Source organism: Gorilla gorilla, chromosome 5 (genome assembly GCF_029281585.2).
Source record: "Gorilla gorilla gorilla isolate KB3781 chromosome 5, NHGRI_mGorGor1-v2.1_pri, whole genome shotgun sequence".
NCBI classification, from domain to species: domain Eukaryota; kingdom Metazoa; phylum Chordata; class Mammalia; order Primates; family Hominidae; genus Gorilla; species Gorilla gorilla.
Window position 1 is genome coordinate 147,575,113 of NC_073229.2, and position 24,124 is coordinate 147,599,236.

At 34.9% G+C, this 24,124-nt stretch overlaps 1 protein-coding gene across 48 annotated transcripts in view; it reads right to left on the minus strand.

The window, feature by feature from the left end:
• The window catches only part of TRDN (triadin), a 419,844-nt gene that overhangs the window by 173,035 nt on the left and 222,685 nt on the right, over positions 1-24,124 (minus strand). For 31 of the 48 annotated variants that reach the window (XM_031012505.2, XM_055391701.2, XM_055391749.2 and 28 more), the window contains 2 exons: positions 5,261-5,314; positions 127-156 (listed from right to left, as the gene is read on the minus strand). In XM_031012505.2, the coding sequence (XP_030868365.2) occupies positions 127-156; positions 5,261-5,314 (84 nt within the window). The remainder of the gene's footprint in view (positions 1-126; positions 157-5,260; positions 5,315-24,124) is intronic. The other 17 variants (XM_055391743.2, XM_055391747.2, XM_055391736.2 and 14 more) reach the window with 1 other exon arrangement.

A 24,124-nucleotide genomic window follows, 5' to 3' on the forward strand; every position in this document is an offset into this window, starting at 1 on the left:
AATGTATGCACATAATAGATCCAGTTATCCAAGGGGAATATAGACAGAATAGCAGTCAAAACCCAACTCAGGATATTGGTAAATTGTACTCACAAAAGGCTCAGTGGGATTTTGCATAAAACATACCTTCCTTCTTTTCATCCTTCTTAGCTGCTGCTGAAATAATGAAAATAGCGTTAAGGCATATGAAATGACCATTCCTCAGAATACTCCCCAGAATATGAGAATGTATTCCATATATTCATAAATTCAGTGGTCACCTATACACTAATCAATTCATCCAAATCTATGATAGGAGTGTAAGAAGAAAATATTACTTCATATAAAGATATTTGTAAACTCAGAAATAAGCATTAGCAAAAGAAGAATAAAAATATATGGAGTTATGTAGACAAGAAGTCAAATTTATATGTATATGCTTAGTGTAAATTCATTTTAGATTTTAAATTGTTGTATCTGAGGAAACCACAATCTCTTCTAGAAGGTCGTAAAATATAGGCTGTGACTGAATTAATCAAAAAAAGTGGAAGTGATATTCCAAAAATTATCTATGCTTAGCTACTGAGGAATTATATACCAGTCTGCAGTCTACATTTGCATTTATAATAACCATGTATAAAATGCCCAATTTCAGGAAGGGAAAATAAATATTCTACCCTCCTTTTAGCAAACTTATGCCTTCTTTTACATAGAGAAAAAGGTACAGAACACTTCAATCACCTTTGAATTCTGGCTTCCTCTGCGCTGATATTTATCCAATTCTGGACCATGAATCTAAATCTGGATCCACGTTGTTGCTTATGGGTATTACCAGAAATATTTGGGAGAGGTGCTCAACAGGCTTAGAATTGCTCCAAGCAATATGACCCCTGGTTCTGTGTAATGTTCATCCAGGAGCCAAAATCATTCAGAGGTATCTTAGGCCACATTAGTTGAATTTGAGATTGTGCATATTCCAGTATTGTAATCTCACCTCAGTGGGATAGAATGTTGGGGATCACTTAGAAACAACACTTAGAAAACACCTAGAAACAAGTGCTATGGACATTTGCTCTGTGCTACAATTGCCAAAGCTCTTTCAGGTACATCCTCTTGTTGGGTCTTCATCCTGACCTTGTTATAAAAGGCAGCCCAGAGCAGAAAATGAAGCCTCTGAAACATTAAAATAATTTGCAGAGTATAAGCAGCAGAATTGGCTCTAAAAATCAGGAATAAAAGACAGGAAGAAAATGTATTTTAATTTACCACAGGTTATTTTTCTCTATTTTCTAAATGTTATTGATGTGCTATTACTTTTGTAGTAGAAAAGTGAATTTACAAATAAGCTAATTCTACTTTGGGACATTTGTTTCTTTTTGATGTAGTTTTAACTAATAATACACAAAATGTATAGCAGATTCATATTTACAATGTTTTTAAGTTAAGAAATTGTTTATTCCAATGATATAATAAGGATAAAAACAAAGATAACACCGAAAATGAATTAAAGGATATGGACATGGCCTGATGAATTTCAAAGCCATGAGGTTTGATTTTAGTAAGTCTCTGAGTTTGACTCAACAGACTTTGTTGTTGATTCTTTACATTGAAAATAAGAATTTCCTTCAAAAAATTTTACAATTTTCAAAATCATCCAATCATGATTTGGATGGATGGGTATGGGGAACTCTTTAAAGAAAGACAAAATGAAACAACATAAAATTACCCCCTCGAAGGAGCTCTGGTCAATGAATTGCTCTGAACTCTAAAATTCATCAATTTAACCATAAACACACATCTAAAGGGCAACCTGACAAAGGCCTTGACCAACGCCAAAAAGAGGGCTCAGAATGTGAATACATTTAGCAAAACTGTAGTTTCTTACAAATTCTACAGACAAGAAAGCCTCTGAAACTTAAATTCCTTCAAGATTAGTAAAATCTTGTTAAATTACAACAATTTTTTTGATTTCTAAAATACATGAAAAACAATCTGTACATATGCATATAGAGATGCAAGCATGCATGCATGCACATGTATCTTCTTTTTTCCCATTCTTATATATTTGATAGTTTCAGTTTCCAGTTTTCAGCGACAATGGAGATAGTTGAATGAAGGAGTTTGACCTATTCCATCATAACTGATTCTGGTTTCTGTTGTTGCCCTGGATCCCTTGAAGGTGCATGGCTTTTATTTATTGCCAACTGGAAAGCCATGTTATCTACCAAGCTGGATTCCAGGCCCACAAGCTACTCAAAGCCAGGGTCTTGGGATTCAATTGTTTCTAGAACAGTTTTGTAGCTTGTGTTCCATGTGTCCCACTTCTGGTCCTCAAATTCAGCTTGCCTGGTTCTAATCTACTTAACTCTGTTATGGGATTGGATGACTCCTGAATTTACTGAGTAGACATGGTTCTCAATAACGGAGTTTTTGGTTTTCACATTGTAAAAAGACTGGAATGGCTAACATTCTAGTTTTGTTGATGTTGTTCTCTTTCTATGTTCTTCCTATAGTATCCAGGAGATTCTTAATGTTTGCTTCAGGAATCCAGAAGAAAAAAGCCAGTGGAAATACACTAACACAGAGTGCACATACCCCATCTTTTAAGCCGAGTTCCATTATGGCATGTGTTCTCTCTTTGGCATTTTAATATCACTAGGTGTCTACCTCACCATTGCACCTAACTGATTAAAAAAAAAATTCCTCATCTCTCTCCTTCCTTTCCAATTTGGGTCTATATCAATTTCTTCCAACAATTTTTTATGTAGTACCTGTGAACTAGATTGATCCCCCATCTAAATTCTAATTGGCTCCAAAAAAATTATTGTCCAATTATTTTACTTCTGCTCAACATTCATCCACTGAAGAATGAATCATCTTTTCCCTTCAGCTAGTTTTTTCCCTTCAGCTAGTTTCTTCCCTTGAAACTTAATATTTTTGACAATTACCATCTCCTAATTACCCAGTTTCCAAAGCTCAGTATCATTTTTATTCTTTCCTTTGTTTCTTTTGATATACTCTATCAAATATTAGTTCTTCAAAATGTTAATGACATTTGCGCTTTTTTTCTTATGTCATTGCCACCATCCTAGTTGAGGTTATTGTCTCATGTCTTAATAGAAACAAAAGCCATTCCTTATATCTACCTAAATTTCTTAGATCTCCAAATTGGAATTTCCTGTAGTAGTGAGATATTTATTTTGTTGCCTCCTCAGTGCCTCAAAACTTTGTTAAAATAATTTCCTTAAATTATTTTAAAATTCCAAAGGATATATGCTAAATCTTAATAATAGTTATAAATAAATATGAACATATATACATACATATGTATGGAAAGCCAGATTTTTAATATGTCCTTGGTTGTAAAAGTTAAAAATAAATAAATGAACAGATCTAATCTAGCCTTTTACCATGCCACAAAGATCATGATCAATTTTGTCACTTTATACTTCAAAAACATCAGTCTACTATAGGATTATTGCCAATTTTGTTTAAGTTTTTTCTCCACGTGAAGTACTTGCAAATATTAATCATTTCTATGCATAATTTAATTATATGCCTATGGCATTAAAATAAACATATCTAAGAAAGATCTATGGAGGATTTGCAAAGACGCGAATGATATGCAGTTCTGCTTTGGTGTGTCCCTGCATTGGTGTGTCATTTTTATTTCAGTAAACGCATACACAGAATACCTCACTCTTGCCTTGTTCACTGTGCTTCATCAATCTTTTCATCCAATTTCCTTCCAAGGATAATTCTAACAAGACTTTGAAACTCTAGGTTACTATTTCCTCAAAAATAAATAGTTTATTCCAAAACAATAGGCTCTAAGGTTGACTTGTCCAATGTAGTTTAAATCTTGAATGGTTAAATGTAGTTTAAAGAGCCCATGGCCTCAAGCTCAAATATGAATCAAATTTTCAGATATCTCTTCATTTTCCTCCTCATGAATGCCTCTAACATGAGGCTGAAGTAACTAACACAAAATTCCTGCCTCAAGTCATAGTTCCACATCTACACTATGGTCCTCAGAAGTCTCAGTCAAACAGAAGGAGCCTAAGGTGATTGTGGTTTTCTATGAAAACATATATACACTAATAGCAATGATTTCTTAAACTGGTAGTCATTGGCTTGAGGAAATCACCCTGACCTGCATTTTCATGTATTAAAAAACCAAAGGTAATAATATTTGTCCTGCCTTTCTATCGTTCATAATATTTACTATATTCCCTATCAGAACTTTCCTAAAGAAAAACAAGTTTTTCAATGTGAAAACTAAAAATTGGTATCATAGCTTTTAATCATTCTAGCTTATTTTGCTCACAGACAACATCCTCGAGTCAAATGGCATTTAACAAACCCATGTTACCAATATTTTCGGGGGTGATTCTGCATGTTGCTGGGTCCAAGATTAAACACAAGAGAAAAATTTTTGCTCAGATGTAATACATTCGGTCGTACATCATGTGATATGCTAAGAAGTCTGCTATGAGAGCCTTCTACCCCTGAAAATTGTACCGCCACCTATCCACCTATGTGCATCTCCTTTATTGCTTGATATTATATAATCTAGCATAGAAGAGATGATAAAGATCTTCTCCAGTAAATATTGTATCTTTTATTTTCTAAGTGTGTTCCATAAAGTTTTGCCACATAACAAAGGCAGAACACTTGAACCCTTCCCTTATGCTTTCATCAAATTAATCCTCATGGTGTGAGACGAAACTACTTTTGATATCCTGAAGATATTTGTAAATGGTGAAACTAATTTTCTTAGATGGCTCATAAAAATAGGATAATTACTTTGTAGCCATATCTGGAACCCTATTTTTACAGTTTTGATGTTTATGAAGTAATATTGCTTTAATAAGATTCTGATTTTCTCATGTGACATAAATTACAAGGTATACTGAAAATTATAGAAAAGTGTACATTATTTTATATCTGTATCTGTATTTCTTTATGCACATCAATGGATTATTTTTAAAAATATACATAAAGCTCAAATACTGAAACTTGGAGCCAAGACTAGTTCTTGGGTCTTTCGGCAGTTCCTCTGCAAATTTAGCATTACTCTCAGTCATGCTTGCTCCAATAACTAAATAAACACTTGTATTAGAAAATACACTTGAACTGTGTATTTTCATTCAACAATACTTTTTTTTGCAATATCCCAGCAGATGGTGCTATTCTGCAATAAACAGCTTTTGCTTTTGTCAATAAAGTGCTATAGATGTTTTGAAAAAGGCAATGCTTTTTAAAGTGTTTTATTGCTTACCTTGTGCTGCAATTTTTACAGTCCCTTGTTTGGTTTCAGAAGCTTTTCCCGGCTCTTGGAATGAAAAAAACATAAATTACCATGAAGTATGATTTTGGAAAAATATATAAATAAAAAAGGGGCAGGGGAGAACAAACACAAACGAGCATAAAAAGTGTTGCCTTTGACACGAAGAATTTTTGTTAAGACATAAACTTATTAGAGGAATTGCTGAGAATGGAGCTTACTGAAAGAAAAACATGACTGAAGCAATTTAAATCATAAGATAAAGATTCCAAACACTGTTTTGCCTCACTGTTAACTGGCCATGGAATATCACTTTGCATTTGTTGAGCATCTGAATTTGAAAATCTCAGAATTCTATTTAAATTATGTCTGTATTATCAGCCCTTTGAAATCGATGGCACATGTAGAACCAAATAAGATGACTTACTGAAGGTCCCTTAGTGACTAATGTGAGAATAAAGCCTGAAACAACCAATCCCAAGTTCAAGCCTTTGACTCTAAAATGCCCTTCCCTAAACTGCAGTGGCACCAATCACTATTAGTGTGGCCCTGGGCAAAATATGTCCGAAAGAATGAGCAAGCTTCATTATGAATCTTTCTTCCCTCTTGTTCTAAGTTTTTTTTGCTATGTTTTTCTCCTCTGTTCAGAATTTTTCCTTTAAAGAAAAAGGATTTATTAAAAAAAACTTATATGATAAACATTTAAATATACTTAATCAGAATGGGAAATAATGGGTAAATAAAAATTTCAAAAAATAACAGCTCACTTCACATTTGACTTAGCATGGTTTCTGATTGTCTTTACTGTTTTCAATTATTGAATTATTATTTAATAATGGAAAGTAATATTGGGTCATTTGTTTTAGATATTCACTTTCATTCATTCATCCATCACATGTTTAGCAATAATTATGTGTGGACACGAAGTTAGGTGGATATGTAATAGTTGATTCACATATATATTCAATCTTTCATTTAGTTATTGTCAAATGTTGATTATAACTTGTTTAATGTTGATTTGATTTCTAATTCATGCTTTACCTCTTGCTGGTAAGATAATTATTCATTTATATATAAACATGATTATAAAAATTCTAATTTTTATTTGTTGTTACATAAAATAAATATTACTTGATTCATAAATAATTCTAATTACTATAGCTATTTATTCAAAGAAAATATCTTTTGCCAAAACTGAATTCAGTCTACCCTTGATATTTACATAATTAATTTTTTTTCTGGAGGAAAACTGCATGCATGCTAGTACCATCTTTGTCAAACCTAGACTAAATGGTCTCAATTAGTAATTATATATAACTGACATTTAGTAGACAAGTATTAAATAATTGTTGACTAAAACAAATGGAAGAAAAGAAGAAAATAATATGCCCAAAAATTTCAACAAATGAGCACCATTCTGCTCACATGTTTTACTTCTTGGAGATCTCAAAATATTAGAAAATTATACTGCAATTTGTAATTAAATTTTAAAGAAAAAGATTTTAAAATATCAGTAGGTAAAGTACCTTAGAATTTGTAGAAATATTTGCAAAAATTTGCAGCCAATTTTCCTCTTATCTTCTCCTTTCTCCTTTTTCTTTATATCCTCTTAAATCACTGATCCTAAACAACCTCATCACACCTAAGATTCCATTAGAGCACGGAGGTCACACACACCTGCAAATTATGTAGTGCTTTTCCTAGGGCCTTATCACTTCTCCCACAGACTGTTTGGTTTCTCTGTCAGCTGCTTTCTCCCTCAGCGGTCAGGTTCAGAAACATGCCCCTGAGTGCTGAGCTTTTCCCATTTGAGTGTTCCAACAGGCTGGTCATCTCTCAATGGGGTTTACCTCTTTAATAACCTTAGCCTGTCCTGGGTTGGGCTGTGTGCACATAGATTGGGCATGTTTTAGGGTTCCTTATCTATGGGCTCTTCTTTCTACTAAGACTTAGTTCCCTCCCTAAGCCTTCCCTGCACCTCATTGTCCCGCGTCCAACACATGCCAAAGAAAACAGTCCACAAATGCACACTGATGCATTGAAGATACTGTTTCCAGGTACAAGTGTATTTTAAAGAGGTCATTCTACAATGTCGACCTGCAAAAGAATGATTTCAATGGAGGAAAATCTCGAGATCATAGCAGTATCATGTTTGTCCCTCATAACTCCACCTATTCCTTATCTGATTTTAAGCTTTAAAGTTCATTTATGAGGTTGGTGCAAACGCAATTGCAGTTGCACCAACCTCAATTGCGTTTTCACCCCTCTAAAATATTAGTTCACAAACTACTACATGATCTATATCTCAATAGAAATTAACAGTTTAAAAGCAAATGCCATTTCAGTAAGTCTTCCAGCTTGCATCCAACCAACGACAATATCATCCTTGAAACTATTGAGGACACATGCAAAGAAGATCAGATTTGACATCTGCTCTTGCACAGCATTTCCGTTTTCAAAATTGCATGACACTGGGGGAGGAATCGACCCTGAGTCCATACATGTACAACACAAGAAGGCTGCACCAAATATTGTACTACTGAAAACACATTAATCCAGACAGACAAATTTTCATTATAAATAATTTTTATGTCTCCTTTTGATTTCTGCCAACTACAAAAGAAACTACATTTTTGTTAGGGAAAATTCTAAACCTATACAAAAATAAAAAAGACAGGATAATGAACCCACTGTTTCCAACACCTACTACAGTATTTCATCTGTACTGCCTCCACTACACATATTCTAATGAAAATTTCTTTATATCAAATGATTTTATCTTGTCATAGTTTTGTTTATAGCTGTGTTTTTGGAAATAAAGTACAATGACTTAAATAAAAAACAGATGACCATAACAATATTCAACTAAAGATTATACTAATTCTGAAATTGATAAATAGTATTTTGGAGTTTTAAATCAGAGACACGATGGACCTAGATTAAAATGTCAGCATAATTCACTTGGGGGTGTTTTTTCAGGAAATTATCAGAGAAGTTAGTATTTGTAGATCCCTGAAACATGTGGTATTTATATAAACAAATTGTCATGAATCAGATGAGCCAAATGTTTCAATGTCTTCTGATTCCACAGACATGGAACAACCTGATTTACAAAACTGAAAAGATATCATTAGTCTGCAAACATTTTGTTAAAGAGCCAATTTTTGCACAGAGATTTAAATATTAGTTTAATATGATTAACTTTTCATTTCTAGGACACTGTTTATATTTTGACTTCATTTAATGTAAAGTGCAAATCCATTACATTTTCAAAAATAGGTTTCACATAACTTTAGTGGCAAATGGACTGCTACACTGTCAGCAGCCAGAATTGGTCTTTGGCTAACGGACAGTAGATAAAGAATAATAGTATTGCTGAGAAACCTACCCACATCTTACATGTTTTTGAGCATTCTCCCATCTCTGAAAAAAAAAAGTGTATTTATTATGTTTTAATTTTAGAATAAGTTGGTAGAGATCAATTATTACTTCAAAAGAGACAATAAACAATGTTATTCAAATACCTGAATAACATGTAAGTCCCTTACTTATAGTAACAACAAAATAAATAAGAAAGATTCCCCCCAGCTGCAGTGAAGTGGCTGGCCATTAGAGAGAGGAACTGACAGGGGCAGGAGAATGAGTAGCAGCAAATGGTAAAGCAGGTAGTGGGCTCCTATCACACAGACTTTATCCTGGTTATTGACAATACCCAGCCCACTGACCTCCACAGTACAGATTTCCATTTCAATGTGAAATCATATAATTATTTACTCGTACAACTTCCCTTCCTACTACCCTATAAATTATCTGAGATCACTGATTGATTGTCACTTATTCAACTTTATAACTCCAGACCCAACAAACTGCTGGAAAAATTGTCTCTATGAAACAATAAGAAATGGCACAGAATATCTAACTATAAAAATGAAAAAAAAATCCAATTGCTTTGAAATGGAACATTAAGTTCAGGGATCTATTTCACTTTTAAGATGACGCAAAATCTCTTTTTCTCTTTGATCACTGATTACGTGTTATTCAGAAAGTGTATTAACTCTAAATTTTAGAACTAGATTTTTAGTAGAATATATGGTAACCCACATTGCAATTGGGAATTTTGTAAAATTAACTAATTTAGACAAATTTGCAAATTTTTAATTAATTTGCATGGATTTTGTTAAAAGAATAGGAGGAGAAACAAACAACAAAAAATGGAAATATTGGAATTCTACTTAAGAGCATGTTTGAGATAAACATTTTTTCAGGATTCAAATTATGACTCAAACTTATTTTACTAATCTTCCAAAGAAATGAAAACAGCTTTAAAGCTGTCTCTTGCTACTTCATCAATATTACAAGGAACTTAGACTGTTCTTATTTTCTTTTATTTCTTTTGCTTTTTTTTTTTTTTTTTTTTTGAAATGGTGTCTCACTCCGTCGCCCAGGCTGGCGTGCAGTGGCACGATCTTGGCTCACTGCAACCTCCGCCTCCGGAGTTCAGGCAATTCTCCTGCCTCAGCCTCCTGAGTAGCCGGGATTACAGGCGTCCGCCACTGTGCCCAGCTAATTTTTTTCTATTTTCAGTAAAGTCAGGGTTTCACCATGTTGGTCAGGCTGGTCTCGAACTGCTGACATCGTGATTCACCTGCCTCGGCCTCCCAAAGTGCTAGGATTACAGGTGTGAGCCACCGTGCCTGGCCGACCGTTCTTATTTTCTTAGGTAAGAAAACTAAATATAGAAAAGTTGAATGGCTTTTCCACAGATCAGGAGTTAAATTCATGTTTATTAATTCAGCAGCTAAAATTTGACCCAGCATTATAAAACCTTGACCCCTCAAAATATATACTTCCTTTATTTTTTGCATAAGATAGTGGAAACTAATGACAAATTATCTTGCAGTCCAAAGAGCTGCTAAATCAAATTCTAAGTTATTGTTTTCTATTCTTATAAAATCCAGTATTATTTTTAGATATAGATAGTACCAAAATAGAGAAAGGTTAACATTTAAGCTAAAAGTTGCTACATACTTGAAAGCTCTAGGCTAAGCCTCTTGTACTTATAACTCCAGGAAAGCATATTTCATGGGCATTGCTTCATTTCAGTATGATAATTACCCTATTGAGATGAAATTAATCATGAAGCAGCCTTTGGCCATTCTGTGTGACCAAGGGGACTGAAGCCTGAAAGAAGGGCCTATTTGCAGCCAGATATGCAAATTGCAAAAGGTGCACAATGCAGAAATATGAATAATGTATCAAAATAATCTGTTATTGCTAGAGGTTAAAAATCTAAATAAGTTGGCAAAATGATTTACAATAGGTAACATAATTTTGCTAGATTTTTCCCCCAGAAAATCTTCACCTCATCAAGCCATGTATTTTTGTTTTGGAATCTAAGTAGCTTTTACCTTAATAACTTAGCATTATAGCGTTTAATTCAGAAAAAAAATTGATTATTTCACGGCTACTAAAATAATCTATATTTTAATCTAAAAAAGACTATCGCTTCCATTTAACTCATCTAAGTATTTCTTAATTTGAAAAAAGAAAGAATTTGGATGCTTTTACTACATGTAGGTCAAAATCTACCTATAGATGTTACACATAAAATCAGCTTTTTCCAAAAATTAAGCATAGGAAAACAGAAAATGATTGGGAAACATCAATCAGAATAATGAGCATTTCCCCCTCATGGCATTATCTAGCTGTCTGGATAGAATGTGTGAGAATGACAAGTTTCTTAAGTAATCGACAATTTAGGGTTGAAGACCAAGGTATCAATTAATTTAAATGATTAGCAGAAGAAACTTTTTTTAACATAAAGGATAGTTATGTGCAAGATACAGATCATTTGGCCTTTTACTCTTCAAAATATTTGCCATATTAAGGGCAGATTACATTTAGACTAAGGAAAAGGTTTATTTCATGTGTCTAATAAAACAACAGAATGCAATACCAGGGAAGATATGAAGTCCCATTTCTTGAGATGCCAGAGAAAGAAATACCTGTCTTAGACGGGTCCTAGATGTTTTTGCCTAAAGCAAAGAGACAGTACCAGCTGGTCACTCAAGGTTCCTTTCTACCTTCTATAGCAACTTTCTAAAATCAGTGATTATGAACACAGATAAAAGTATTAGAAGAATTTGCCTACATTATTTTTGATGGCAAATTTCTTGATTATTTATTCATTTGTATTATTAAGACTTATCCTGGTAGTCCTCCACTACCATAAAATAAGCATTCCTTTTGCATTGATAATATTTTAAAAGCAAGCATTCTGACCAACAAATTGGAATGATTTCCTTAGGAGAAGAATACACTTTCTAGAACAGTTAGGACTCAAACACAAATGTGAATCCTACTTAGAATTTTAAGTAGAAATTTGACACTTTAGTGAAATAAATGTTATGATTTGGAAAAACTATTGCATTCTCTGTATGAGTGATTCATTTATTGGGCTAGGATTGATTCAGACTCTAAGAAAAATATAGTAATGATTTTAAAAGTCAAGAGCTTATTTTAGAAAATAAGCCATTTTATTTGACATAAAGAATATGTATGTGTATATATATATATATATATATATATATAAACACACACATACACATATACAAACATATAAAGGAAACAAAATTTCTGATTTAGCCATATTCTTCAGTTAAAATTTCAATTTCAAAAATTAAATAAGGTCTAGTTGACAGGGCCTCTAATTTTGACGGTCCCCAACATTTTTGGCACCAGGCCTGGTTTTGCGGAAGACAGTTTATGCTCACAGGGACAGTGGGGGATGGGGGTAATGGGGGATGGTTTTGAGATGAAACTGTTTCACCTCAGATTGTTAGGCATTAGTTAGATCCTCATAGGGAGTACACAACCTAGATCCCCAGCATGAGCAATTGACAATAGGGTTCAAGCTCCTATGAGAATCTAAAGCCCCAGCTGATCTGACAGGAGACGGAGCTCAGGCTGTAATGCTCCTTTCCTGGCTGCTCACCCTCTGCTGTGCAGCCTGGTTCCTATCAGGCCACAGAGCAGTACCAGGGTTTGGGGACCCGTGCTCTAATGCCCACTTTACATATAAGGTAGAGAGAGTGCTTTCCTCATTAAAGGGTGTCATAGAACAGTATGATCTAAATTTAGCACTTAAAAAATCAGCCCCTTTTTTCTAACATTAGTAAGCAGTATATGTGAATATCACCATTCTGTTTTTCCTTTCCTAGAAAATAAGAAACACACACACCACTTTTATCTCCTTACCCAATTCGGAAATGTTATAAACAAACAGAATTGTGTGAATGTAGTCCTCTGAAAATATAATGTAATAAGAATAGTGGAAAGAAAAACTAAGGGCAAAGACTGGCTTTTGTGTACCTTGTATCTCTAACACAGTTCTTGGTACTGAGCAGCCATCCCGAAATGTTATTGCGTGAAAAAGTGAATAATGATTGGGAGACAAGGTGTTTGAAAAGCCCATATTATATGCCTGACAATTCTAAACCAAGTATGTGGCAATTATCCTCACAAAATTACGCAGACTTCTTGAGCCCTTTTTTTCCTCTACAGTTCTATAGATGTCAAAATCTAAAGATGTTATAATCAGATTCAAAGAGAATTTAAGTTTTTTGTAAAAATGGCTAGGTTTGTAAAATGCAGATTACATTGATAAATTACCATGATTTCCAAAGCATAGAAATCCTGAATGGAGAATTCTAAATCAAGCAGCCCAAGGAAGAATACAGAGGTTATTTCTAAGCAAACGCTTTCTGGTAAACTTAGTCCTCAGATTAAACAGGGGGTTAGGGGTTGAACATTATGCAATTTGATTTTAAATGAGAAAACGCGTCTCCAAATAACTACTGAGGTTTGTCACTTACTCTTCTGTATTTATTGCATGAGTGCTTACTGGGAATAAGGCATCTATATTACCTAAACATAAGAATTAGTTCCACCCACAGTTTGCTTAGGAATGCTGTGTGAAAAAATGCTAAATAAAGTGTATGGTACTCTGAGTTTTAGAGATTGGCAATTTTTAAGGAGGCAGGATATAGATAAGATTTAAAGGAGGCCGGGTATAGTGCCTCATGCCTATAATCCCAGCACTTTGGGACACCAAGGTAGGTGGATCACCTGAGGTCAGGAGTTCGATACAGCCTACTGGCCAACATGGTGAAACCCCATCTCTACTAAAAATACAAAAATTAGCTGGGTGTGGGAGTGCGCACCTGTAATTCCAGCTACTAGGAAGGCTGAGGCAGGATAATTGCTTGAACCCGGGAGGTGGAGATTGCAGTGAGCCAAGATCACGCCACTGCACTCCAGCCTGGGCAACAGAGCGAGACTCCAACTCAAAAAGAAAAAAAAAAAAACCTAAAGGAGAGATAAGGTGTAGAGCCACAAAGGGGAAAGGGAAAGAAAGCTGCGGAGTGAATGACAATGTATTCTCCTGGAATTATGAATCAATCCAGCTGGAGCAGAAGAGTCTTGTTTGATGTTAATGAGAAGTAAAACACACGAAATAAGCAGAAGGCCATTGGCCTGAGGCTGTCTTCACATTGTGAGTTCCTACATAATGAACTGCAACCTAACTCAGTATGTAAACAAATTGAAACCTTACTTAAGAGTATGTTTTTTGTAACAGAAAACAGTCTCAGTCAATCACAAACAGCTGAGCTTCAGCCAGTCACAGGCAGCCAACTGATCAGACCACGTCCAAATAAGGCAAATGTCTAGATTTAACCAATCAAGCTATTTCTGTACTTCCCTTCAGTTTGGGCTATAACAGCACACTGTCCACCTGAGCAGAGCTCTCTGAAACTCTTTAGTTTTGAATCGTGCCAGGTTTATGCATCATTTTTTGCTCAAGTAAATTGTTAAATTTAATTTGTTTAAAGGTTTTATTTTAATAAACCAAATGTTGAAGTTTGTTTAAAAGTAAATTATGGTCAAAATAATTGACCTTGAAATCTCAGCAAATAAGATAGACTTTTGTCGTAGTACATTGAGCACTACTGCATTTTTGGGTAGGAAAGTTACACAGCAGTGTTTTGAAGAGATAAAAGTGTCCATGATTTTCTGGGAAAGGGCTTCTGTCCCTTTAGCATAGAAGCCAGGTACAATGTCACTGGAATACTCTGTGTAAGGTGATAATACCTTAGACTAAGCAAATGTTAATGGAAATGGAAAAAAAAATAAGCTAGATATTTAAAAGAAGAATCTAATACAATTTTGAGATTTGTTTGACATATACAGAGAAGGAAAGAAGGCTGTTTGTTCAAATAAGACAGATTTTGGACCTGATAAACAGAATAGGTTTTAACATAATTTAACTAAAGCTTTTAACACATGTTAAGTTTGAAGCGATGGTACAAATTCAAATGAAAATATTGAGTAGACATTTGAAGAAAGGAGGGTCCTTGAAAAGATATGGAGATTCTAAAGTCATGCACATAGAAGTGTAAACTGAAATTAAGAGAGTGAGCAATTTTTCCCAGAGACAGATGAACAGAAGGCTTCAGACTACCATCCTATCAAGAAATATATTAGTTAATAATCTATAAGAAAAATCCAAATGTTGATTTCAACAAGGCCAGGGAAAAGACATTTTTTTTTTAAATGAGGCAATAAAGTTCAGGGTTAAATAAAAAGAAATAAAATTTTATATCTAAGAGATCCCTGGAAACCATTGTGGATATGGTTTTGGAATGGAAAAGAGCATAGAAGGAAGCTTACCTTTAGAGCTGTAAGATGGACAGTAACAAAATAGAAGTGAGTGGAATCCATTCCTGTGACAAATGTGGCAGAGGCCATAGGAAAAAAAGAAACTACAAAGGGGCTTGAAGATGGCAGGAAGATCAAGCAAAGGCTTTTTTCCTGTTTTGTTTGAAGAGAATAAAGAAACACCAAATGGAGAGAAAAATATGGAAAAGTCTGGGAAATGGGAAGACAATTAGGGTAGCAAGATCCCAGAATGTGTGGGAAGAAATAAGAAAAAAGCATAGGTATAAGTATCTGCCTAGGGAGATAAAGTACATCTTAGTCTGGAAATCAAAATTCCCCTATTAAAATAGCAGGAATACATAGCTGTTTCCTAGAAGGACAGTACTCTGATCAATGATGACACCTTGCAGAGCACAAGGAAGAGGTCCAAATTTAAAAAACTCAACATAACTGAAAATAGAATTTTACTAAATAAAGAAAATTTTTGCGAATCAAAATCAGGAATAAAAAAATACAGGAGAAAAGAGGAATTGAAAAAATGTAAGTAATACAAATAGAAAATAGTGAGATAAAAGATAGTTGAAGGGAGGAAAATGGGACAAGATATTTGATATTCAAATTATTATTGAAATGATTCAGGTTTTATAATATATATAATTGGGATACTACATATTATTGGTGAATATTCTAATATATTAAGGTTATAGGGCAGCTTTTCCTTCTCAGACCAAAAAGAACCACTTAATAAATAGTTAAGAAATCTCTAACAAAGACAGATAAGCCACACTTGATTATTTCCTTCTTTCTGATATTGGACTCTCAATCTTCTCCTTGGACTTTCATAAACATTCATTAAAAACAAAGCAAAAATTTGGATGAAAGGACAATTAATTTTGAAGCTATGTACTGTGATAGATGCCACATACTTGATGTCCTTTCCAACCTAATATATAAAAATATTCATTTCTGTAAACATGGAAATATATTGTTTGTTATCTCTAAGATGTGTGGGAAAATATGCAGTTAGTATTTGAGATGTAATATTGCTGAATTACTGAGCCATTTAGATTACAATCTATTTTTAACCTTTTTTAATTTTAGAGACTGTGGACTTTTTGTAATGTGTGGTGAACTATTTTTTGTCTTTTTGTGTTTTGAGAAGTTTCTGTCACCCAGGCGGGAGTGCAGTGATGAGATCTCAGGTCACTGCAACCTCCACCTCCCAAGTACAAGTAATTCTTCTGCCTCAGCCTCCCAAGTAGCTGGGATTACAGGCGTGCACCACCACACCTGACTAATTCTATTAAATAGAGATGGGGTTTCTGCCACGTTGGCCAGGCTTGTTTCGAACTCTTGACCTCAGGTGATCCACTCGCCTCAGCTTCCCAAAGTGCTGGGATTACAGGCGTGAGCCACTGCGCCTCCCATGGACTGTTCTTTAGTTCACGTTTGTGTCATGGTTCTAAGAGTTCAAATGCTTTTACTGTCAGCTCACACGCTAATGCTCTAGATAAATAAATGGGCTTCTCAATATTGGCTTCCCTAAAAGGGAATTTCACCACTTCATTCTCTCCTTTATCAGTGTTAAAAGGAATTATGCACAGCTCTGAGGAACAGTAGTCCCCAATGTTAGGCATGCAGATCTAAACTTAAATTGGTATTTAGCTGGCAGCCTAGTGGTTCTCATAATATTAATACAAGCTAAGGTTACTGAATATTGACATTGCTTCTGGAGCCCACATCTTCACGTATTGCAGCAAATGTATCACTTTCTCTGGAGAACTATTCTGTGAAGCATAATGTGTTTCTTCAGCAGTCAACCTAGAGGTTGCCTTTAACCATTGAATATTCAAAATCCATGCTTATATGCACAAATACCATATTGAGTCAATATTCAAATGCTGGAGCAATGTGCATAGAAGTGTTTGAGAGCAAGTGAGTAAATGCTAGTACAAAAAAACAATTTCCCACATACTGTGGTAAAAGGCAAGTTATTGGTCTTCTAACAAATGGCTCAACTGAAATCTACTTTTATAGCTACTAGGCTTTCCAGTTAGCCCATCTCCATCATCTCAAGATGGTCTGAATTCCAACTAACCCATCTGAAGGCAGTAGAAATTTTTATAAATATGAACTATACGCGGAGTTTTAAAATTAAAGAGTTTGGAAAATTCATTTAAGAATAAAATGTTACAATGTATTCTTCTGTGGATTACATTTTTGAAGACTTTAGCATCAACAAGAAATCTCAGAGGCAAACACAATTGGTTTCTGTATTACATGACGAGGCTGGAAATGGCTAAAGTAAGGGTGCAGTAGAGGTTACCGTGATAAATTCTCAGACCAAAAAGTTTAGTAATTCTCATCTTTCAACCAGGCTCACATGATGATATAAAATTTAAAAAGTCAATTTAATTTAAAAAACAAATAACTGCAAATTTTTTTTAATCAAAGGAGGAATATACCTTTCACCAATGGCCCCATACTAATTGTAATCCTCATGGGTACCTAATCCAATACTTCAAGTACTACAAGCAGAGAACACTCATTAGATTACTTACACTAAGAAAAATCTCCCATCTCTTGAAAAGCAAATGGAAGCTTAACGATAGTCCCTCAGTATTTTGTGCTATAATGTTTTATAGTTCATATTTAATTTATCTTGAGACCATATTTGACTCCAAGTAATAGCTAAAATATGTCTACTCAAATTTCTAAAAAACTGCATTGATTCTTCATCCTTCATTTGTTGAATTTTCTAGAAAACCAGATAAGCACAAATGCACAGATTAAAATTTTAGTCAGAAACATTTTTAAACCAAGTAAAAGCCAAAATAGAATGATGTAGGACCAAAGAAAACTAAAACCTATAAATATTCTGAATGTTATTTTCAACAAAAATAAATTTCACAAACATCAAGATTGTATACCACATTAAATTCAGAAAGTATCTCCAATATACTGAAAAGCTCACTCTACACTATTATTTGAATAAAAAGTTAAATTTTTAAGCACAGTGTTTAAAAAGTCTTTGCATTAATTACCGCACTTGATCTGTATCATTACTCTGTAAGATAGGCCACTAGGCCTGGACTAAACTGCAAGCATTCTGACCCTAGCCCAGAATGTTGTCAATATAACAAGAATTACCACTTCTCTTCAAAATAATGCCATTTTTCCTTGCAATTTTAAACTATAAATTTTAATATAAAGCTTAAAACTTTATATTATGTAATATATAATATTAAATTTTATTTTCCGTCATATGCATGTATATAAAATGAAAAGCCAATATAATTTCTAAAAGGTTTGCTGTGACTCATTGTGATAGCCATATATAAACATAGGAAAATCTTTTACATAAATGTCTCTGCCTTTAAAATAAAATAACAACAATGGCAATTATAACAGCTAATTTCTATACAGCAAATTTATAGAAAATCCCATATTGTTTTACTTAAGAAGAGAAAGTATTATTTCACATAACAGGAAGTCCAACATAGAAGGGTTTCAAGGTTTATTGATTCAAAAACAAAAATTGTCGTCTTTATCTCTGTGCTCTCCCCTTGCTCCAAGCCTAGTGGGTTGGCTGGTAGGGTAATCAATTTCAGGGGCTTCAGTAGAGTAGGAAAAAGAGAAAAGAAACCCACAATACCTTCCCACCTTCAGGCTCCAAGCTCAGGGTGCTTGCTGAGAGGGCCCAAGCTTAGGTGGGGGTGGGGTGGGGGAAATTTTTATTTGAATGAAAGTTGGGAGCTTTGATAATATACTGGATTGGATGTCTTGAAAAAAGACACCATTGTTTTATTATCTGAGTTGAGCATGACCGGGCAAGCTATAGTGTCTGTTCCTGATTTCACCCAAGGGGTGAAGAGAAGCAAGTCTACAGAGTGGGTTTGCATTGGTAGTTACAGAAAGAATAAAGTTGCTTTCTGCTTATACCAACCAAACGGAACAAAACATGTTTTATTAACTCTGTGCATACAGAAACAGAGTCAGGGCTCTTCCCCATGCCCTTATTTGTCTTGTTCTACTTTTCTCTTTTTCTTCACAGTCAACCACTTTTTACCCTCCAAAGTAAATACTATCATTTCTTGGAAACTTTTCTGATCCTCGTAGTGCAATTGTTTTCTCCCTCCTTGGGGCCAACATAGTGCTTCACCAGGACTTTCTTAAGGCATCTGTCCCTTTCTATGCTTGCTTTTGCTGTTCAGAGACATGTTTCTATCTCTCCTCCTAAGTTGCACACTCCCATAAAATTCCCATATGCATCTTGTTTTTTTCTTTTGGCTCATGGCACCCTCTCTGTGACTATGGACAATACATACTCTTTCTCCTTTTTTTTTGTATAAATAATGAACTGAAGGAATAAGTCCCTTGAATAAAAAATGTTTATTATTTTGAAGGATTAAACAGCAAGGGAAAAAAGCATGGCAATATTTTTTTTGTAAAAATTAATCTTAAGGAAGGTAAAAGTAAGGCCTCTGCCTTCTATAATTGCTTGATTCAAAATTGTTATAAACCTTGAAAATTATAGCAAAACATGAAACACTTTTGTAATAAGAAATTATTTTTCCACAAAGACCTCACCACAATAAACCACCTAGGAAGTAGCAATATTGTAAACACATTAAGAGCATAAGTCCTAGAGGTGCCTGGTCTGGGTTTAAATCTTGCTCCACCAATTTCTAATTGTGTGGCATTGGTGAATCATTCAACAGCTCTCTTCCTCAGTTTCCCAAATATGGCTTTAAAATGTATTAACAGTGGTACCTGGTTTTATGCTGGCACTAATCAGTACATTGAAATACAATGAATCAATGCATTGAAAATGCTTATAGGAGGTCCTGGCAAATAGTAAGTATTCAATACCATGTGTTTAGTGCTATTTATCTTGTTCATCCCAACACTGTGCTCACCATACTTCATCATCAAAATCTCTGAATTTCATTGAAGCATCTCACTATACATGGTACTAATTAAGCACTTGAATAAGGTCATATTTTATATTTTCTAATATAAAGTACAAAATTCTCATACCTATGTCTTAGAGAAGTAACTTGACAATAATTGTTTTGGGCCAGGCACGGTGGCTCATGCCTGTAATCCCAACAATTTGGGAGGCCGAGGTGGGTGGATCACCTGAGGTCAGGAGTTTGAGACCAGCCTGGTCAACATGGAGAAACCCTGTCTCTACTAAAAATACAAAAATTAGCTGGGTGAGGTGGCGGGCACCTGTAATCCCAGCTACTCGGGAGGCTGAGGCAGGAGAATCGCTTGAACCCAGGACGCAGAGGTTGCAGTGAGCAGAGATTGCGCCATTGCACTCCAGCCTGGGGGACAAGAGTGAGACTTTTTCTCAAAAAAAAAAAAAGAATTGTTTGGCAACATATGTATATAAATTAATTTCCATACTCTACCGTCCCAGAAGTACCCATTCGAATTCCTTATTTAAATTTACATGGCAGAGCATATCTTTAAGAGTAATAATCTCTGACAAGAAAAATCATTTTACGAGTGATATATAGCACTTTAAAGTGGAACCCATAGAATACTAGTCCAGATAGATGCTCTTCTCCACAAAAGCAGCTCAGGGTCAAATAACACTGGAGAGCACTGCATACAAAATGTTACCCTCCTAAGACTTGACAATATACTTAACATATACCAGACTGAAATTCTGCAGTAGAGAAACCAATCTAAGTTAGGGCACTGATTCCTAAACATACGTGATGATAGAACTTTTCTTTAATGCAACACTCATTAATGAGGAACATAGACTGGGTGATGTTACTCCTGGAAATGGAAATAATAAGTATTCCTTGCTTCTCTTTCACACTAACTACAATAATAATACCATATAGTCACTTAGCGATTTATTTAACAGATGTGTCTTGAAAACCTATAAAGTTCACAGTACTTATGTAGAATATTTACAGTTTACAAGCCTCTTTGACATATATTCTTCAATTTAGCCCACAAAATGGGTAGTAGTCAGCAACACAGCTTTCACAGATTCTCAAAAGCAATGTGGATTAGTGAAAAGAACATAAATATTGCAGTCCGAAAGGTCACGCTTTGAATCTTGGCTTTGCCATTTCGTATTTTCCTTGAGCATGCTTAAGTTTTCAAAGGCTCATATTGCTGTGAGGATTAAATGAGGCGACATATGTAAAGTACCAACCATAATACTTTGAACATAATAGGCACTTGCAAAGGTATTCGTTCTTCCTACTTTTGAATGTTAGCAGAGAAACAGATTCTTCTGCTTATGTATTGCAGTTATTAATTCACCTTAATTTTGAACACAAGCATGACATTCACTTCGCAAAATGTGCCTTGCTCTGTCAGTTAAAACAGATAATGTAATTTACACACACACACACACACACACACACCCAAAACTCAGAGTCTAGTGAGAAACAATTAAATACCCAGTATTGTATGCCATGTGCTATTATAAGGGATAGAGATTTTATGAAATTCATTGAAACAAGACACCTGTCCATCCAGAAGACCAGTAAGGGGTGATATTTTATGAAAACAACAGCTGGTATTCAAACAAAGGGGAGGTGGAGAGAGGAGGATAAGGATTTGAACAAAGAAGCCTCTGAAATAATCATAATTGTAAGAGAGAGTGGGTTGACTTTAAACAATTGGATGGACTTTTATATGGATGGAGCAAAGGGCGAGGAAAGAGTTATCAAGAGATGAAGCCAGAGAAAGATCAGGAAAGACATTGAAACTCTTCAATTAAGACTTTATGCTAGGGACAAAGTAAAGCTTTGGCAGGTTTAAGTGGAGAGTGAAATAATCAGACATGCCTTCAGTGAAATCATTGATGCAGAATATTTGGTGTAAAGTACATATTGTGAAGGAGGATACAGTACTGCTCCAGACTAGAGTAATGATGACCTGAACTAGGACAAAGGCTGTGGAGTCCAAGAGCTGTGGGCAGATATAAGAGATCAAATTGGTAAGACATTTCTATGCCCAATCACATAAAGTAAAATAGAACACCATGCATTTCCTCCCCTTTTGCAAGCACCTAGCATCAGGACAATAAAATATTACTCACTGCACTCACAAAAATTACCAAATAGTTTACAGCAAAACAAAAAGTGATCAACGAAGAAACAAAATGAACCAAAATGTAATGTTAATCATTTCTATAACATTTATTGTATTTTCTCTTCACTTATTGAAACGAAAAGTATTTTAAGTATATATTTATTGTGTATCCACAATAAGTGACTAGGGAATTTATGACAGCAACAGCAACAAATAAACATAGGGTCAGTGAAAATACATGCGGTATTAATTAAATGTACAGTGATTTATACACAGTTTTACTAAAATGATAGTGGATTACATCACTGTTTATACATATCTGGACATCACAAATATTAGTATTTAAGAGTCAGCTTTGAGGGTGAAATAGAATGTGTAATTAAAAGGAAGACAGAGATGAAAGTCTGAATCTTTCCAAAGGTTGTAGCCTTTATTTCTGTCCCTTAGTGTGTTAATATATTTCTAAATTTTGCTTCAAAAATACATAACAAAATGACACCTATTGATTGCCAACATATATCGGCAGTGTGCTAGGCATTTTGAAAATTATTATACCCAATACTAATATAATGAACGGCCAAATTTGATATTTACAAGCAGAAGAGTGCCTGGTGTGTAGCTGTTATTCAATAAGTTTTGTTACATGTATGAATAACTTTCTTTCTTTTTTTTTTTTGAGTCAGAGTCTCGCTCTGTTGCCCAGGCTGGAGTGCAGTGGTGGGATATCGGCTCACTGCAACCTCCACCTCCTGGGTTCAAGCGATTATCCAACCTCAGCCTCACAAGTAGCTGGGGTTACAGGTGCCCGCCAGCACGCCCAGCTAATTTTTGTATTTTTAGTAGAGACGAGTTTTCTCCGTGTTGGCAGGGCTGGTCTCGAACTCCTGACCTCATGATCCGCCTGCCTCGGCTTCCCAAAATGCTGGGATTAGAAATGTGAGCCACCGCACCCAGCCTGAATAACTACTTTCTAAGGAAGATTGATTATGGCAAATAAAGGGTCCTTCAAGCAACAGGATGAGTGTGAATATCAAAAGGAGAGTTTGCGAATAGAGGCTGAAGAGAACTGAATTGCTTTGTATGACCTAGTTGGAAAGTTTGGAATTTCTGGGGGAAATCCAAAACTCAGGGAGTGAGAACAAGCTATGGCAGAAGGAAGGCACCAAAGAGGAGTCAGAGAGATGACGTGCAGTGGGAGGGAACCTGGGAAAGGGCAGTGAAGAGTAGCCTGAGGATATTAAATAGCAAAGATACCCAGTACTTAATCTGTATTTATTAATATTGCCACATAGTGAGATCTTTCCCCATCCCCTCTACCATCCGCAGGTATCTTTTTAAAAAAATTCTATGCTTTGCACAAATGGTTTCTGAAAATGGATTTTACGGAAACTAAAGAAAAGTGCTTTTATGGAAAAAAACAAAAGGCCAGCATACAGAGAATTAAGAAGCCAGTCCATGAGCTGAACCAAGTAAGTAAGAGCAGAACTCACAGAGAGAAGTGATCTAGGGCATGTAAACCTTAGCAACATTTAAGAAAACATGGGAAGGATTTGGGACTTTTACAGAGTATAGGTATATTAGAGACAGTTTGTACCAGCTTATGAGACCAGATAGTTAAATTTTCAGAAATCCTTCTGGCTGGTTAATTTCATGTTGTTAGCTTCAAATTGGCCTTGGTGGAATTACGTACACCACGGAAATCAGCAAACACTATAACGCAGTACTATTTTTATCTCCCCAAAATATAGCTGACCAGCACACCATGGAATCTTATCTAGTTATTAGATGAACACAGGACCTGAACCTTGCCTTAACTAAAACCACAATTTACTTCCCAAGTCTATATTATTGGAAAACAAGGGAAATGGGTGGGAGCTGGGGAGAACGTGGTAAATTTAAAGATTAGGCAGCGCTGTCCAATATGGCAGCCAATAACCGTATTAAGCTGTTCAAATGCAAAATTAAATAATTTAAAGTTAAATAAAACTGAAAATTTGACTTCTCAATAACTAGTCATATTTCAACAGCTAAAGAGCCACCTGTGGCTAGTGGCTGCCACATGCAACAGTA